Source organism: Myxocyprinus asiaticus, chromosome 23, assembly GCF_019703515.2.
Source record: "Myxocyprinus asiaticus isolate MX2 ecotype Aquarium Trade chromosome 23, UBuf_Myxa_2, whole genome shotgun sequence".
NCBI lineage: Eukaryota > Metazoa > Chordata > Actinopteri > Cypriniformes > Catostomidae > Myxocyprinus > Myxocyprinus asiaticus.
Genome location: NC_059366.1, coordinates 25,772,890 through 25,791,051, shown reverse-complemented (window position 1 = coordinate 25,791,051; position 18,162 = coordinate 25,772,890). Strand labels below are relative to the sequence as shown.

Genomic DNA, 18,162 nt, shown 5'->3' with positions numbered 1-18,162 from the left:
CAGTCTCTAGAATTTACTCAGAATGTTGACAAAAACAAAAAACATCCAGTGAGGGGCGGTTCTGCGGATGGAAACGCCTTGTTGATGAGAGAGGTCAGCAGAGAATGGCCAGACTGTTTGAACTGACAAAGTCTACGGTAACTCAGATAACTGCTCTGTAAAATTGTGGTGAGAAGAACAGCATCTCGGAATGCTATTCTGAGAAGTGGGTTGGTGCTGTTTTGGCGGCACGAGGGGGACCTACACAATATTAGGCAGGTGGTTTTAATGTTGTGGCTGATTGGTGTATGTTAGACAAATGTTTAATGTGTGACTGACATGCTGAACCGATTCAGTGAATTTCACAAGAAAGCCTTAATTTTTGGTCAGTCACACAATTCAGTTTAACACTTTGAGACCCTTGTAAAAAGCTGTATCATTGATTTTTAGAGCCATCCGTGTAAATTCCGTCCCTTTGCTGTTTTAACAAATATGCGTGCCATTTTTGAGTAGCCAGAGAAATAGAAGTTTGGATATTTTTTTTGTCCTGGGGACAGTAAGGAATTGCATGTTTCGAACCATAATATTGAGGTTGCTCAAAGCATTGAATGTAAAAGGCAGAGATGTTTGAATACAACTTAGCATTTAAAGTTTTCTTTTTAGTCTAAATGAGTCTCAATAAATGAACCATTGGACAAGAAATATTTTGATTTATGCTCTGGTGTGCAAAAGTAAATTAGGAAGCCATTTGTTTTGCAATTTTAAGTATTTATTTACCTATAATTATTGTTCAACAGGAGGGAAAAAAGATAAATATTACATCTTTTTTTAAATACACATGATCTAGCTACGTTGTGCAAAGATTCATTAATAAACTATGGCATTTTGAGAATACCCTTGATATGCTTTACACAATAAAATACATTTAGAACAATTAAGTCCAGATCAAGATAAAGCAATTATGTCCAGGAAGATATCTCTAAAAGTAAATGAGAACTTTCCCATGACTGTCATGCTGTTCCTTCTAAATTTAGCTATTTGTAAAGTTTCCATAATATAAGATGGGAAAGGATACAAGAACCAACTATTTACTCTGTAAATTTGCCATGTGGTTAAATATCAACAGACATACGAAATTATCTCAGCTTTCATTTAAATTACGATTTTAGCTCACGTCATGTACATAAACAGTTGTTTCACAGTAATCAATAGTAATAATGAAAGCTCTGTTTTAACAGAGAGGAAGAGTTCTGGCTTGATATAAAGTCCAAGAACCATTAATCATGCCGTACTGTGGAATTGAATCAAACTGCCAGACATATCACCTCTTCCAGAAGTGCAACAGTAAATGTACAAGCGTTAAACAGTCAGTATGATAAGCATATTTCTGTTTCAGTGCTAATGTAGGGTACATTTATAAAATAATACCATACTCTCTTCTGTCACATTCTGGGTCTGTATATCCACAGATCAGGCTTGGATTAAGCCTCCTGTATTAGCATATTTCAAAACTCAGGTTTTGTTGAATCAGTGACGTGCAGAAATACTGTTCTCTGTGATGACTGGTCGTACTACATCTGGGAACAAACGATTCCTCGCATTTCCCACTGGAGCAGCTGGTGGCCTTTGTGCCAGGACTCTTTCCAGGTTTACATGAATATTCCCTCCTAAAGCTGGCCGTGATCCTGTAACAATATAGCAGCAAAGGGCTTTTTTTTTCTTCTATAATACATGTATGAATCATGTATTTGATATACTCTAGAAAAGGTAAAAAAACAGCTAGCAGTGCCAGTGATTGCAATCACGTCCTGGTTCTAATATGTAGGCAAAACAATTTCCATCTCTTTGGCCTTAAATAATTCCTTTGTATCATAACCTCAAGGGTACTTTAAAGAACAGAATTTAAAGTATGATATTACCAACATAAGCTTTAAGAAGTAAACACATCATCTCTATTCACCCTATACATTGTGTCTGTTTTCTGTGCTGGAAGTCTGAAGTCTCATTTTTCCCATAACAGCATCAACTTTGGACATTATAATGGCCACAGCATTTTCAAACTGAGCCAGCCTGATATGAAAAAAAAAAACATTGTGTACACTGGCAGCGTTATGAACAATGGAAAGTATACTCTATATATATATATATATATATTGTATATATTGTATATATTATATTATATACAAAACAGATATATAATTTTTGATTCTTTGATAATTTACTCCGAATGGTGCCAAAAACAAAAAACATCCAGTGAGCGGCAGTTCTGTGGACGGAAATGCCTTGTTGATGAGAGAGGTCAACCGAGAATGGCCAGACTGGTTCAAACTGACAAAGTCTACAGTAACTCAGATAACCGCTCTGTACAATTGTGAAAGAATATCATCTCAGAATGCTATTCTGAGATGAGCGTTGGCGCTGTTTTGGCGGCACGAGGGGGACCTAAACAATATTTGACAGGTGGTTTTAATGTTGTAGCTGATCGGTGTATATACAGTACTGTGCAAAAGTCTTAGGCACATAAGATGTTTCACAAAAGCATTTGTCTTAAGGTGTTATTTATATCTTCAGCTTTAGTGTGTCAATAGGAAATATAAATGTTAGACTCCCAAACATTACTTTTGCAAATAGAAAAGATTAGAATAGAAGAACAGGGAGCCCTGCAACAGATGTCATGGCCCCCACAAAGCCCCCCCACTGAACATCGTGTCAGTCTGAGATTACATAAAGAGACAGAAGCAATTTGAGCCTAAATAGATCAAAGAACTGTGGCGAACATCCTATCTGCCAGCAACCAAGAAAACTGTGTCCAGGTGTACCTAGGAGAATTGGTGCTGTTTTAAAGGCAAAGGTGGTCACACCGAATATTGATTTCGCTTTTTTATGTTTACTGGACTTTGTATGACATTATGTGTTAAATGAAAACTATTTATGTCATTATTTTTGAAGACATCCTCACTATGAAACATTTTTCACAAGTGCCTAAAACTTTTGCACACTACTGTATATATATTTAGTAACCACTTTATTAGGCAGACTTGTACACCTACTTATTCATGGGATTATCTAATCTGCCAATCGTGTGGCAGCAGTGCAATGCATAAAATCATGCAAATGTGGGTCAGGAGCTTCAGTTAATTTTCACATCAACCATCAGAATGGTGGAAAAATTTAATCTCAGTGATTTCGACTGTGGCGAAAACATTCAGTGGGAAGCAGTTCTGCGGATGGAAATGCCTTGTTGATGAGAGAGTTTAACGGAGAATGGCCAGACTGGTTCGAGCTGACAGAAAGGTTACGGTAACTCAGATAACCACTCTTGTAGTGAGCAGAATAGCATCTCAGAATGCACAACATGCCAAACCTTGAGGCGGATGGGCTACAAAAGTAGAAGACCACTTCTGTCTGCTAAGAACAGAAGAGCTGAGGCTGTAGTGGGCACAGGCTCACCGAAATTGGACAGTTAAAAGACTGGAAAAACAGCCTTGTCAGATGAATCTCAATTTCTGCTGAGGTACACAGGTGGTAGGTCCACTGCAACCTCAGCTTACTGTGTATGTGTGTGTGTGTATATGTATATATATATAATACAGATGTGATTTACTTTTTGATACTTTGATAATGTATAAAGTCTAATTAAGTTAATTTAGGCATTGAATTACTTATGACACTAAGAGGACAAGTTTCAGTATTCTGTACACAAACCTTTGAAACTCCTCTGTGTTCTCTCTATTGTCCTCTGCTGTATTTCCATAATTACTAAGCTCTTCACTTAGTGCATCCTAACTGAAAAAAAAAACAAAAAAAAAAAACACTTTTACGTTAAAATAAATTCAGAAATATTTTAATCATTCTCTCACAGCCTAATCTGATATTCAGATAACCATCATTAGATCACCATGTTAGTAGTTACATAGATCAGAAGACTTCCCCATGAAAAATGCCTAAACAAAGAAAGCACACCCTTTTTTCCTTCAGATCTTGTCTCATTCTCTCCTGCTCCCGCTTGTCCAACGTCTGGTTCCCATCTTGGTCAAATTTGTTGAAAGCAGCTGAGATCTCCTGATCATCATGGCCCATTCTGACAAGTGGGATACACAAAAAGAATAAATTCTTTGTGCATCATCACTGCTACTAAACATCAGTGTTTTTGTAATTTTGTAATACTCTTTCAATGCATCTTGGAAATCTTTAAACTCCAGGTCATTTGAGCATAAATCCAAAGCTTTCTGAACATCAGAGATCTTTTCCTTTTTAAGTTTCAGTTTCATGAAAGTCTTTGTATAACTCTGAAATGTTCCCGCATAAATGATATTAGTTTCACTTTTAGTTCCCTTTTTACTTGTGCATTAAAACAGTTGAAACACAGTAATACTGGCTTTTATGGTGACTACACAATTTAACAAACATAAACTTGGATTAATAGATGCAGACAGATCCCATGCCCAGATGACCTTTCATCACTTGCCTGTTTGATGAGGTCTGAAATCTGGAATTCGGCTTTCTGAGAAGCGAGCTCTGACTTCACCTCAGAGTATGTGTCATTAATAATGGCCAGAAACATGTTCTGTTAAATCCAAATCACCAGATTAATTGAGGCATTAATGCAGTAGGAAAATCAGTTCTTTGCTAATTCTTTTTTATTTATTTTTTTACTCTGAATGACTTACCAGCAACATAAAGAACACATAGGAGAAGTATATGGGTCCAAGAACTTTGTTTACCCTGTCAATGGCATTATAGTCAAAACCCCCAAGGATAATTCGAAACTGCAGAGGACAAAATAAAAATGATTAACATTTGTTTTCTTAAAATGGAGGCAGTCTTGAATGCTATTTGTATTCATCTAGCTTATTTATTGAAAGTGTTATAAATTAATATTTATGAGTGCCCCAATAAGCACACAAACATTTATTTATACTGTATACAGAATAAAAAAATTTAAAAAATCCCATCCTTACATGCACTTGTTAAATGTGCTGAATAATTCTACTTCTGTTCCAAAGAACAGGTGTCCCAGCTGAGCATATGCAAAGAACACGATGAAGAACATAATGGCAAATCCAAAAATATCTAAAGCACACCGTGCCAGGGTGGATGTTAGCTGGGTCATCGTCTTATTGAAACTGATATACTTGAATATCTGTAGAGATTAAAGTGATCATAATATCAAAACTGGTTCATTTGAAACTCCATCTTATAGAATGTTATTTTAAAAACTTTTTAAATTTAAAAAATATTACCTTAATCCAAGCAAAAAATAAGTTTACAGCATTCATGTTGTTGTACTGTCTTTGCCAAAATGCAAGAAACTCAAAATCAGCATAGATGTCTGGTTGTTCTAGAAGCTTTCCAAGTAACTCATTCACTTTTAGGGTACGAAATGCACTGAAAGCTATTGCAACAATAGCAAGCTGTAAAAAAGAACACACAGTTACTTGTGTCTGCTGTTTTCAAACAATGTTTACCAATGTATAAGATGAATGTTAATAGAAATATTGACCAGAAATGTATTATTGTGCTTATGATTTTTTTTTTTCACTACCAGGATCACCACTAAATCTAGAATGTTCCAGACGCTGCTGAAATGTGACAGTTTAAGGATGCGGAGTTCCAGAATCTCCTCCACAATGCAATAAAGTATGAACACACAGAACACTATCCCACAGCCAATGATGAAGTAATCCCAGGTGGTGACATAACGAATCAGCTTTACAGTGCGAATCTGGTAGGATGTAATTGCTCCACCAGTAGCTGGAAATTCCACCACTAATCTAATGAAGATAACATTTTTTATGCATGTTTTTATGCAAGATTATGCATGTAATCAGAAATTTATTATTTTTCTGCTTTGTATGTTGAAAAGAACAGAATAACAAAATGTCTGACCAAATGTACAATTTTGGACATTCAGAAAAAGAGCAAAATTATGCATGTATGGTGCTGGTTTAGGTCAAGTACAAGTACTTTACAACACAGAAGAGATTAATATTGGCATTGTATGCAGAAAAGTCAATAAACAGAGCCTGAGTTCCACGATCAAGCCACAGGTTGTCTTTGAGATCTGTCAGAATAGCAGTGCTCTCTTCTTTGGTCTTTGTGAGGTCTTGGTAATATCCTGCTCCATTGTATGTGCTCAGCAACCCCCAGTGATTTGACCCTTTGATCTCCCTTTCTGTGTGGTACTGCCAGCTGCAGAGTAATGACATTATATATAATAAGTAAACACATTGCAAGACCTGAATAGAGTGATTTAAGGACACAATGCTAAAACTCTATTATGCAACATCACAGATTTCACAGAAATGACTATGGTCTATTTCTAAGGTAAAAAAATCAGAGCAGCAGGAGGAGACTCAGTCAGGAGCAGCAAATGTCTCAGTTGCTCTCAATTGTTGTCTTGCAGAAACAATTGAGATGTTAAAGTGATCTCATTTGTAATTTTTATTTCCAATGGCAGACCAATGTCACTCACGCTGTTCCACTGATCAGTCCAAACATGCTGTCGTCCTCTTTCTTGTCAATGTACACATTGAAACAATCTGTGATTTCTTGCTGAAAGTCTTTGTGCACCTTGCAGGATTTGTACTTCACTTTGAGCTGGCGGATGCGAGGGACACCTAACAACATGTTCTCATAATAAATAAAGGACTGATTTCCATTCTGAAGAGGTAAGTCATTATACCACTTAGTCCAATACAGGCTGTCAAGTAGGGGCCTTCCATGTACTGCAAAGATTAAAGACAAAAATGTTTACTTTTCTGAGCCATTTATTCAATTATAATCAACTGGTGTCAGCGATTTTTAGTGGTTGTTTGAAGTCAGCATCCACTAAGTCAGTCTTCATTTTGATCTACATATCTATTATTTTATTATTTGAAACATACAGTAATTTTGTGAAATGTTTTGCTTGAAAAGTGTGTTTTCAATGCCATTGATTTGATATGTTGTGTCATAATGCAAAGATATTCATAAATTTTTAAAGGAATATTCCATGTTTAACAAGTTTAGCTCAATCAACAGCATCTGTGGTATAATGTTGATTACAAAAAAAAAAAAAAAAGTTAAAAAAGTTCTTTAAAAAAGTAAAAATGGAGGTTACAGGCACTTACAATGGAAGTGAATGGGGCCAATTTTTGGAGGGTTTAAAAGCATAAATGCAAAGCTTATACTTTTATAAAAGCACTTACATTAATTCTGTTAAAACTTGTGTATTATTTAAGCTGTAAAGTTGTTTAAATTGACGTTTTTGCTGTCGTTTTAGGGTTTACAGCATTACAGGAGGAGGGCATGGCCGGACTGCGAGGATGCACGCCTGGCACTGAGTTGCCCAATCAGCGGGAGAGAGATAAAGGAGGAGCCGGGGACGCGCGCGCGCAGAGAGAGAGAGAGAGAGAGAGAGAGAGAGAGAGAGAGAGACGGAGCTGTGTGTGTGTGTCAACGTCTGTTGTTATGTTTCAGTTCAGCGTTTGTGTTGATTAAAGTCTTGTTGATTGTTAATCCGGTTCCCACTTTCTCCTTTCCCGAACCTTGTTACAGTCGTCATGGCAACAAAGTTGGAAAATTAGATATAACTTTACACAGAAAAGGTTAATAAGAGATTTCATCACACAAAAACCATGTTAATATGCAGATTGTTTACATCTAGTTGATATCATTTTGAACAGTGAGTATTTTAATGTTTACAAATTGGCCCCTTTCACTTTCATTGTAAGTGCCTTACTGTAGCCCAGATTTTTGCTTTTTTAAAGGAAAGGAGGGACAAGTCAAAGTTATTTTTTGTGGTAATCAACGTTATGCCACAATATACTGTTGATTGAGCTTAACTTGTATTGTGGCTGAAGTGTCTAAATGCATTTTGACACCATTGTATACTATTCTTCAAACCTGACTTATTCACTTTGGAATAAGTGAAATAGATAGAACTCACTGTCCAGACATCATTCATGCTGCCAATGGAGGAAAAGCTGACTCCACCATCTCCTGGTAAATTCACAAAGAGATCGGTCATAGCTTTTGTGTAATAGTAAGTAGAGCTGCTGGTCATACAATAGGTCACTGCGAGAGAAGAACATGTTTATAAATCAGTCAACAATCATCACTTATTGGACTTTGCACATATGTGCTACACCATTTACCCTCACAAAGATAAAAGACATCATTTAATTTTAAGTTTCATCCATTAGCAGTGCACACGTCATGAAAGCTGTGGGCAGGTATGAGGGGGTGGGTCATTTGTTTGAACAAACACAAACAGACCCCTTAAACAATGTGAATCTAGCACAGACAACGGCTCAATTGCATGTTCTGAGCTCTTATCAATAAACGACAGCAGGGCCCAGCTTGTGCTCCTTTCAGGCCTAATTTTCCATCGGACAATGCCAGACATTTTATAATAACCACTTAGGCTGATACAGATCTCTGGTGATAATTGAGCACAATATGGTGGGAGGGTCAGGGATCAGTTACCCAGTACTTTCATTGACAAAAGAGCAAGCTAAAAACATTTTAGCAATATTACATTTATACAGTACATGCTAATGAGGATTTAATGGAGTGCCACAAAGTGTTCTTTAATATCCACACATACTGGGGGGCCTGGGTAGCTCAGTGGTAAAGACGCTGGCTACCACCCCTGGAGCTCGCTAGCTCGATTCACAGGGCATGCTGAGTGACTCCAGCCAGGTCTCCTAAGCAACCAAATTGGCCCGGTTGCTAGAGAGGGAAGAGTCACATGGGGTAACCTCCTCGTGGTCGCTATAATGTGGTTCGTTCTCAGTGGGGCACGTGGTGAGTTGAGCGTGGTTTCCGCGGTGGATGGCGTGAAGCCTCCACACGTGCCATGTCTCCGTGGTAACGGTAAAGATGCACGGGTTGACGGTCTCAGACGCGGAGGCAACTGGGATTCGTCCTCTGCCACCCGGACTGAGGCGTATCACTACGTGAACACGAGGACTTAAAAGCACATTGGGAATTGGCCATTCCAAATTGGGAGAAAAAGGGGAAAATAAAAAAATATCCACACCTACTGCTCTATATGTATTTATTATCAATGATTTCATTCAGCGTTTCCAAACTCCTACAGGTATTTATGCAGTGTAACAAGATTGAACTTTACTTACAGATAACCATTGATAATAAAAATCACTGTATTCCAATCATGTAACCATATTCACCAAGCCTGATACTTACACAGGCATAAATCCACTAAGAAAACAATGTACACCAGCAGTTCTTTGAATTTTGTTTTGACCAACTGCTCAGGATTCTTCTCTGTGTCCTTGGTTAGAGCACAATCCTACCAAATTTAATTAAACACTTTTTTATTTGATGCATTTTAACCCAAAATTATTTGAACAATATTAGGTACACTCCAAATATGATCTTGTTTTGTTAGAATAAATTGTATTCTCTTACAAAAAAAACTTGGTAAAAGATAGCAGTGCTTAAGTAAGTGTAAAAGTATAGATGTTTAAAATAAAATAAGAGACAGTATAAAGATGTGCGGCTCCACTTTTCATAATAATATCATGAAATTATTCACAAATTACCAGATAGCAGTTACTGGTAGAGCACTGTAAAAAAATTGTCTGGTAACATCTAAATAAACTGTTGTTTTGTTTTTGTTTTTTCAAATAAAAAAAAAGAATTTAACATTAAAAAAAATTAAATTAAAAAACATTAAACTGACTATATTACGTTACATCAAAATAAGTAATTTTTAAAGTTAGATCAGATAGAAGTATATCTTTAAGGTAACAACAACATGGCAGCACTTTTTACTGTGTGTCTTATCCTCCCTTACTTTTAAATGCTTTCAGGAAAAAGGAACAGCATCCAGATTTCTTCTCGCCAGTTGGGTGGACCAACACCTTATTCTTGGCCGAATAGGTTTAGACATATTCACTTGGTTCATGTTTTCCAAAGAGCTGTGGAACATGGGCTGAGGGCTGTAGATGGTGCTGATAGGACATTTGATAGTTGGGGGAGACCCGTTATAGGCCTGATTCACCCAGGCTCCTTTTCTGAAGTTGTCCAGCTCGCATCCCACTGTGCTGCCTAGTTGATTCTCTGGCCGGTTATTTAGGTGTTGCATGGTGCTGAATGGAGAGATGTACGCAGATGGCTTTAACAAATAATGCTCAAGTGAAGCTTTTGGGTAAGGATATAGGCGCCACCTGCATTTATATCTTTCTGCTCAAACCCACTCAAAAAGAGCAGGGCAATGGTTCTGTGGAAGGAGGGGCTGAGCTTTTGTACACAGATCTAGGAATTGCATCATTGACAATACAGAACTAATGTGATTTTGCATCATATTGTTTTAGACATGCAATGACTGTGATCAATACCTTTTAATATATATATACTGTATAATAAAGTGTCACTACGGTGTTAAATGCATGGAAAAAATTACAAGCTTTTAAACTACAGTGCAAAAAGTGAACGTGCTGTGTCTGCCTGATCTAACCTTTAAAAAATACTTTGGTTGTAGCCAGGTTTTTTACTTCAATAAAGCCAGTTAATTTAGTATAGAAATTATCACAAGAAGGACCATATTTAGGTTTTCATTTTTTACAGTACTTTGTGTTACAGTGTTTTGACCAATGGCCGTCCACATACTGTAGGTTTGTGCTTACAAAATTCATATTATACAAATGGTGATTAGTTATAGTGAGCAAACTTTGGGGTATTTCATCAACTATGGGCACTTTTGCCTCTGTGGACTTTTAGAAATTAAACTTAAAACAGCGTATTGTTACTCTCTCACTGGTTTATTTACTTTGTCAACTAACAATGTCCATACATCACAGGAGAATTTTGTCATTGTCAACATTTAGGACATTACCACATCTCAAAAGTTTTGTTTTTTTACAGCATTCTGTGGTGGAAATTTTGGCAGTCAAAATGACATTTTAAACATTTTTGGAATAAAATGGCAGACTCCAATGTCTTGCTTAGGCTAATTTCATACCTGGCATATTATGTATCCAAATACAATAACATGTTCACACTTTATGCATAATTAGACAAAATTACAGCTTGATTAGATATGACACATCATAAAAATATTCTGTTGAAAAGTGATAATTCCCTTGATATTTCTTAAATTTATTCACACACCACATGTCTCATATTTGATCTCAAACATGCTCTCCACCTACACATTTGTCTCCTTGGTAACCATGTATACAAATTTTTGATGTGATTAATATGACTACATTCATAAGTAGCAAGTTCTATAAATAATCTTCATACAATACATTTTTTAATGAATTATGATTATTTCAATCCTTGTTCAGATTATCATAGTTTTAAATTGTTATATTAATTTGTTTTTTATAATGGATTTTTCAAATTTAAGGTTGTAATTCTGGGACAAAAATTAAAAGTAGCATGGTAAAAAGTTTTCAAGACTTGTTTATAAAGAAGATAATGTGACCATATCAAAATTAAAACAGTGAAATCTATTAATTTTGATAAAAATCAACCCCGGAGACATAAATATACCTGTAGTTAAAGAAACACCCAAAAATAAAATGTATATAAATTAATTACTGCATAAATAAAAACTGCTTACAAATGACGTAAGCCACAAGTAGCCATCAATTAAATATGGATGCATTATAAGTTCATCCTAATTAATAAACATACAGTTGTGCTCAAAAGTTTGCATACCCTGGCAGAAATTGTGAAATTTTGGCATTGATTTTGAAAATATGACTGATCATGCAAAACAACTGTCTTTTATTTAAGGATAGTGATCATATGAAGCCATTTATTATCACATAGTTGATTGGCTTCTTTTTAAATCATAATGATAACAGAAATCACCCAAATGGCCCTGATCAAAAGTTTACATACCCTTGAATGTTTGGCCACACAATGTGACACACACAGGTTTAAATGGCAATTAAAGGTTAATTTCCCACAACTGTGGCTTTTATAATTGCAATTAGTGTCTGTGTATAAATAGTCAATGAGTTTGTTAGCTCTCACGTGGATGCACTGAGCAGGCTAGATACTGAGCCATGGGGAGCAGAAAAGAACTGTCAAAAGACCTGCGTAACAAGGTAATGGAACTTTATAAAGATGGAAAAGGATACGAAAAGATATCCAAAGCCTTGAAAATGCCAGTCAGTACTGTTCAATCCCTTGGAAAATTCGGGGATCTCTTGATACCAAGCCAAGGTCAGGTAGACTAAGAAAGATTTCAGCCACAACTGCCAGAAGAATTGTTCGGGATACAAAGAAAAACCCACAGGTAACCTCAGGAGAAATACAGGCTGCTCTGGAAAAAGACGTGTGGTTGTTTCAAGGAGCACAATACGACGATACTTGAACAAAAATGAGCTGCATGGTTGAGTTGCCGGAAAGAAGCCAATGCCACAAAAAAGCCCGGTTACAATATGCCCAACAACACCTTGACACGCCTCACAGCTTTTGGCACAATGTAATTTGGAGTGACGAGACCAAAATAGAGCTTTATGGTCACAACCATAAGCGCTATGTTTGGAGAGGGGTCAACAAGGCCTATAGTGAAAAGAATACCATCCCCACTGTGAAGCATGGTGGTGGCTCACTGATATTTGGGGGGGGGTGTGAGCTCTAAAGGCACGGGGAATCTTGTGAAAATTGATGGCAAGATGAATGCAGCATGTTATCAGAAATTACTGGCAGACAATTTGCATTCTTCTGCACGAAAGCTGCGCATGGGACACCCTTGGACTTTCCAGCATGACAATGACCCTAAGCACAAGGCCAAGTTGTCCCTCCAGTGGTTACAGCAGAAAAAGGTGAAGGTTCTGGAGTGGCCATCAGTCTCCTGACCTTAATATCATCGAGCCACTCTGGGGAGTTCTCAAACTTGTGGTTCATGCAAGACGACCAAAGACTTTGCATGACCTGGAGGCATTTTGCCAAGACAAATGGGCAGCTATACCACCTGCAAGAATTTGGGGCCTCATAGACAACAATTACAAAAGACTGCACGCTGTCATTGATGCTAAAGGGGGCAATACACAGTATTAAGAACTAAGGGTATGCAGACTTTTGAACAGGGGTCATTTCATTTTTTTCATTGTTGCCGTGTTTTGTTGTATGATTGTGCCATTCTGTTATAACCTACAGTTGAATATGAATCCCATAAGAAATAAAAGAAATGTGTTTTGCCTGCTCACTCATGTTTTCTTTAAAAATGGTACATATATTACCAATTCTCCAAGGGTATGCAAACTTTTGAGCACAACTGTATATTCATTGATTAAGAACATTAACATATGGATGACCACCTGTCAGAGAGCATGCAGCAACAGTCAACCCAGCATCAGAGTCATGGAGGCCATCTGTAGAAGATACTGCGCACAAAACCCCACTAAACCACTTGCAACTAATGGAAACAAATAGAAGCAAAATATATTTAATTAATTTAATCAATACCAGTTTCAAAAAAGTTCTTAAATGAGTTGATTAACAATTGAAACAGATATTCTGTAATATTTCTGTATTCTGAAATGGTTCTCATTTTCATGTTGAATGTTTCAGGATGCTGATCATATTGGTGGTGGTGATAGCTTTTTTAATCATAAACTGGAGAGTTATTGGGCTCACAGAAAACATTGTGAACTTTAAGCCAGATACTTAACCACCAGGTTACTCTAGTAGTGGACTGTGGAGATAGGGGCGTGGTTGAGCGCCAGCTTGTGAATGGAGAGCGAGATCGGAGATGAGAACGTTAAGGATCATCACCTGTCAATGATTGTCTCTAACTGCTGTTTGTCATTGCAGTGAGAGTTAGAGACGGATTTAGGAGCAAGCCAGACGGCAGTAAAGCAGAGAGAGCTACGCACACACCCGGAGACTGTGCTGTGCCTATGAGCCCTTTAAGATTACGCTGAAAAGCGAGTTTGTTTGTTTATAAAAATAAATAAAGTTTGTGTTGAATTTGCAGACTCCCGCTTCCTCTTTTCCATTAAGAAGAGACCTTTTGGGGGCCTGGGTAGCTCAGCGAGTATTGACGCTGACTACCACCCCTGGAGTCGCGAGTAATCCAGGGTGTGCTGAGTGATACCAGCCAGGTCTCCTAAGCAACCAAATTGGCCCAGTTGCTAGGGAGGGTAGAATCACATGGGGTAACCTCCTCGTGGTCACTATAATGTGGTTCTCGCTCTCGGTGGGGCGCGTGGTGAGTTGTGTGTGGATGCCGTGGAGAATAGCGTGGGCTTTACGTCTCTGCGGTAACGCGCTCAACATGCCATGTGATAAAATGCATGGATTGACTGTCTCAGACACGGAGGCAGCTGAGATTCGTCCTCCGCCACCCAGATTGAGGCAAGTCACTATGCCACCACGAGGATTTAGAGCACATTGGGAATTGGGCATTCCAAATTGTGGCGAAAAGGGGAGAAAATCAAAAAGAAAAAAGAAGAGACCTTTTACATGGACTGATGAAGTTCCTTTGGTAAAAAGGGGCAGCTAAATTACACAAACCATGATAGAATGTTCACATGCTACTGTATATGTATTCTAGTATGAATGAGTGGTGGCCTAATTTAATAATTTTAATAGGCATTACATACAAGATGCAAGAAGTGGCTTTCACAGAGATTAGTGTGTTGTGATCGTGATGACAAAATGACTGGTCGTAATGACAGTTGAAACTAAATGGATTTAGATGGATGCATCAAGCTTCATGGACATGCTTTTGGTTAAGCACTGGCTGTTCACACCTCACACCTCATTACCCCCGAATAGACATTTTATACACAGTCATTGGGCAGCAAAATGTTTAATCTCTTTTCTGGAGTGGTTATAAGGATGCCGTAGTCAAGCATGTGCCACTCTGTCTGAAAATATATATTTATTCTTTACTGTCCTGATAATCTTTGACCTGTAAATACAGGACATTCTGTTGGTTTAGGAAATGAGCCATACTAAATTAAAATTACCACATATAGCATGAAAAAGAGAGATACAAATTTTGAATATTTGGTTAATAAAATTACACTTCCCATACCTTAAATTCTCCTTTCATCTTGTAAGTAGCAAACTGGACACACAGGCCAATGGTGACATCATTCAGCGTTGTTTAAGCATTATTTATACATTTACTTTACTGACAGCGGAGACGTTTGTTTAGTGCAGTCTTATCTTGGGACACAGAGGGTTTTACTGAAATGTGTTTATTTCCTAATTGCTTATGCCTCAAAAGTATAGAAAATGGCTATTATTCCCCACAAACTTTGCTTTTATGACCAGGACAGTGATATTTTCAAATTTACCTATTTCCAATGAGAAAACGGGCAAATTTGTGTCTTTTCATTCACATAAAGTCAGAAAAAACAACATATGAATCCAAAGTCCTTCTTTATCTGTGGTCCGACGAAGACACCGGCTTTGACCTTTGCCTCAGACAGCTTAGGGAAGAAGCCTTGAAGGTACTTGAAGGCTGCCGACTCCTTATCTAGAGCTCTGACAAATTGTACCATAAGGCCCAATTTGATGTACAGTGGTGGCATCAGCACCTTCCGGGGGTCCACCAGTGGCTCCCACTTGACGTTGTTCCTCCCCACAGAGAACTCGGTCCGCTGTGGCCAGTTCCACCTGCCTGTTTCCTCATTGGAAATAGGTAAATTTCAAAATTTCACTGTCCCGGTCACAAAAGCAAAGTTTGTGGGGAATAATAGCCATTTTCTATACTTTTGAGGCATAAGCAATTAGGAAATAACACTTACTACCCAGAAAAAAAAAAAGTGTTACACATTGTAATACAATTAATACAATATATAGTATAATACAATACATTATAAAAATTAAAAACGTGTTTTCAGGTGGTCATTTATTTAAAAAATTTAAATACATTTATTTCTTTACATTAATGTGCTGTTTAAATAGAAAATGAAGTATCAAATTGGCACAAGTTCATTGAATTCAATGTTTATTTTTGTACTGATGAACAGCAGTATGTACAAAACACAAAACATTTAACAAGTTCAACAAGATAATGCACTGTTAATTGAATAATTTTTAGGATGGCATTTTGGCAAAAGACGACCACAGTGTAATTTTTATATCTTATTCAGCTTTCACTACACAGGGTTTTGTTTTTCACCGAAGATTTGATACAAAGCAATGAAAAAATTCAAACATCTGACCTAGAAATTCACTGACAAATGCGATTTTATATTGTCATTTTTATATTGTCTGGTGGAAGATTTTATAAAATTGCATAGAAAAACTATTTGATTGCAACTATTAAAGCAACTCTAATCCTAGAATTGTTCAGACTCTATTAAAGCTAATCAAACACTCGATTTTCCGAACCATAAATATAATTTATTATATATTAATACAAATGTATTTACTGACACCTGTACCAACGCAAAGAAAGATACAAGTTAATGCACCATTGTGTTTAAGTCTAAGTGAGAACTTAGGTACTTTCGTAGTAGTATGAGGAGGAGGAATGCATGCAGTCATTTTCCATGGGCGAGTTATACTGCATAAAGCAAGAATAGGTCTCTGGTTGTAGGCCTTCAAACTGTAGATTTAACCAGTCCTTTTGAGGAGCTGTGTGTCTGTTGGCGTCAGTCAGGATCCGATTGAGGGCCATGATGTAGCTCAGGGCCATCTGCAGTTTCATATTTAGAGAGTTTTTTGTCCTGGCCCCATTAAGGAACTACTTTGTGCAAATGATCGAATGCCGTGTTCAAGCCCTGCATCCTCTTCCTCTCATGAGCACTGGCCGCCATCCTTCACCGTACTGAACTCTCAAACTTCTCTGGATCTCTGGAATCAGACTCAGAGCCAGAATCTGCACAGCTTAGTTTGTGGGGTTTCATGACTCCTGCACACTGGGCCAAAGGCCTTCAAAACTGGTTCTTTGAGGTGGATATTATCCAGACTTCTCTAATGCACAAGAGTGTAGAAGAAAAGAGACACAAAGTTCTTCTGCACACCACAAAAGTACATACAGATAGTGGTGCAGTCCTTGAATCTAGTCCATTAGACTTCTGGTTTGCCATAAGAATGAGTGATGCTTATATAGCCCCACCCTTGTTGCTCCACCCAAACATCCATTATTATTAATGAAACACACATATTCAACAGCAGGACTAGTGCACTCCAACTAGCTCCCCACCCCAACCCCCATTAACTCAAACTTTAATGGCATTCCAATTAACTTTGGCTGCTCTATCAGCCAAGGCTCCACTGAAGCCATGCGTTACAAACACACATAACTTACCATCTGGCAGGGCCACTAAAAACAACCAGGGATGAATGACAAGGAGCATTACTTAATTAAAAGTGCATGCATCTTCAAGAACACTGTTTGCAAGTAATTGCCTGCATGGAATCAGTTTTATTTTGTCACATTATTTTACTGGAATAGTTTTAGTAGTTAAATAGAAACAGGCAAAAATAACACAAGGACATAGTTTGGTAAAAAATAAAAATAAATAAATAAATAAATCAGTGCACGATAAAGCAGTTCTCAAGCAACCTGGTCTCATCTGCAAAGTTCTATTCATATTCATGCTGTATAAAACGTTTGAAGACTGCAGTCTTCTAATATTATCATTGATATTAACATAAATCTTTTTAATTAGAAAAGTATGATATAATAGTTATTTTTAATTTATATTTTAGAACCGATATTCACACTTTAATGAAACTGAAAGTACATTTAGATTATCTGCAGGAAATCAAATCTTTGCTTATAATATTGTAGCAGACGTCAAGCAAGTTTCATTTTCTAAAATCACCAGTAAGCTCTGATGACAAAGCCATATGATAAACATTGCTGGGGCAATTAATAATTGATCTGAGTGTCTGAGACAAACAGAAGTGTTCGAGAAGCTGTCTGCCTTAATCTGTTCAAACTGAATCAAATAAAGCTGGGGTGGGTTTAGACAGTCATAGGTGGTCACAATTCCATCCAAAAAAGACAGCTGAAGAATAAATTATTTTCCCATTGCTACCTATGATGGTTCAGTGAAAAGATTCATTTAAAAAGGAATAGTCAAATAGAATGGTCTTTTTATTATTATTATTGGATTTTTAACAAGGTATTAAACATAAAGGTTTTTCCTTTATGAATTCAATGAATTTTCCAGGAAAACCTTCAATTTTGAACAACTTAATCCAGTCTAAATAATGAAATATATAAAAATATATAACTTTTTA

The 18,162-nt window shown here is 37.1% G+C and overlaps 1 protein-coding gene across 1 annotated transcript; it reads right to left on the bottom strand.

The window, feature by feature from the left end:
- Positions 1-174: 174 nt before the first annotated feature.
- On the bottom strand, positions 175-16,817 carry LOC127413778 (polycystic kidney disease 2-like 1 protein). Its single transcript, XM_051651208.1, has 15 exons — positions 16,735-16,817; positions 9,887-10,079; positions 9,172-9,277; positions 7,910-8,037; positions 6,455-6,642; positions 5,947-6,171; positions 5,525-5,753; positions 5,250-5,393; positions 4,973-5,122; positions 4,650-4,748; positions 4,448-4,546; positions 4,147-4,268; positions 3,943-4,060; positions 3,685-3,761; positions 175-1,664 (listed from the first exon to the last, which is right to left on the bottom strand). The coding sequence occupies exons 1-15, from the start codon at positions 16,815-16,817 to the stop codon at positions 1,475-1,477; spliced, it is 2,151 nt and encodes a 716-aa protein (XP_051507168.1). The 3' UTR covers positions 175-1,474.
- Between the last annotated feature and the right edge of the window lie 1,345 nt (positions 16,818-18,162).

Bases quoted from the DNA above. Each gene is read 5' to 3' on its own strand.
- LOC127413778 (XM_051651208.1), bottom strand. From the start codon at position 16,817: ATGAAACCCCACAAACTAAGCTGTGCAGATTCTGGCTCTGAGTCTGAT. The intron at 5,754-5,946 runs GTACTTGTACTT...TATCTTCATTAG, and splicing joins AATCTCTTCTGTGTTGTAAA to ATTAGTGGTGGAATTTCCAG. The intron at 4,547-4,649 runs GTAAGTCATTCA...TGGATTTAACAG, and splicing joins ATGTGTTCTTTATGTTGCTG to AACATGTTTCTGGCCATTAT.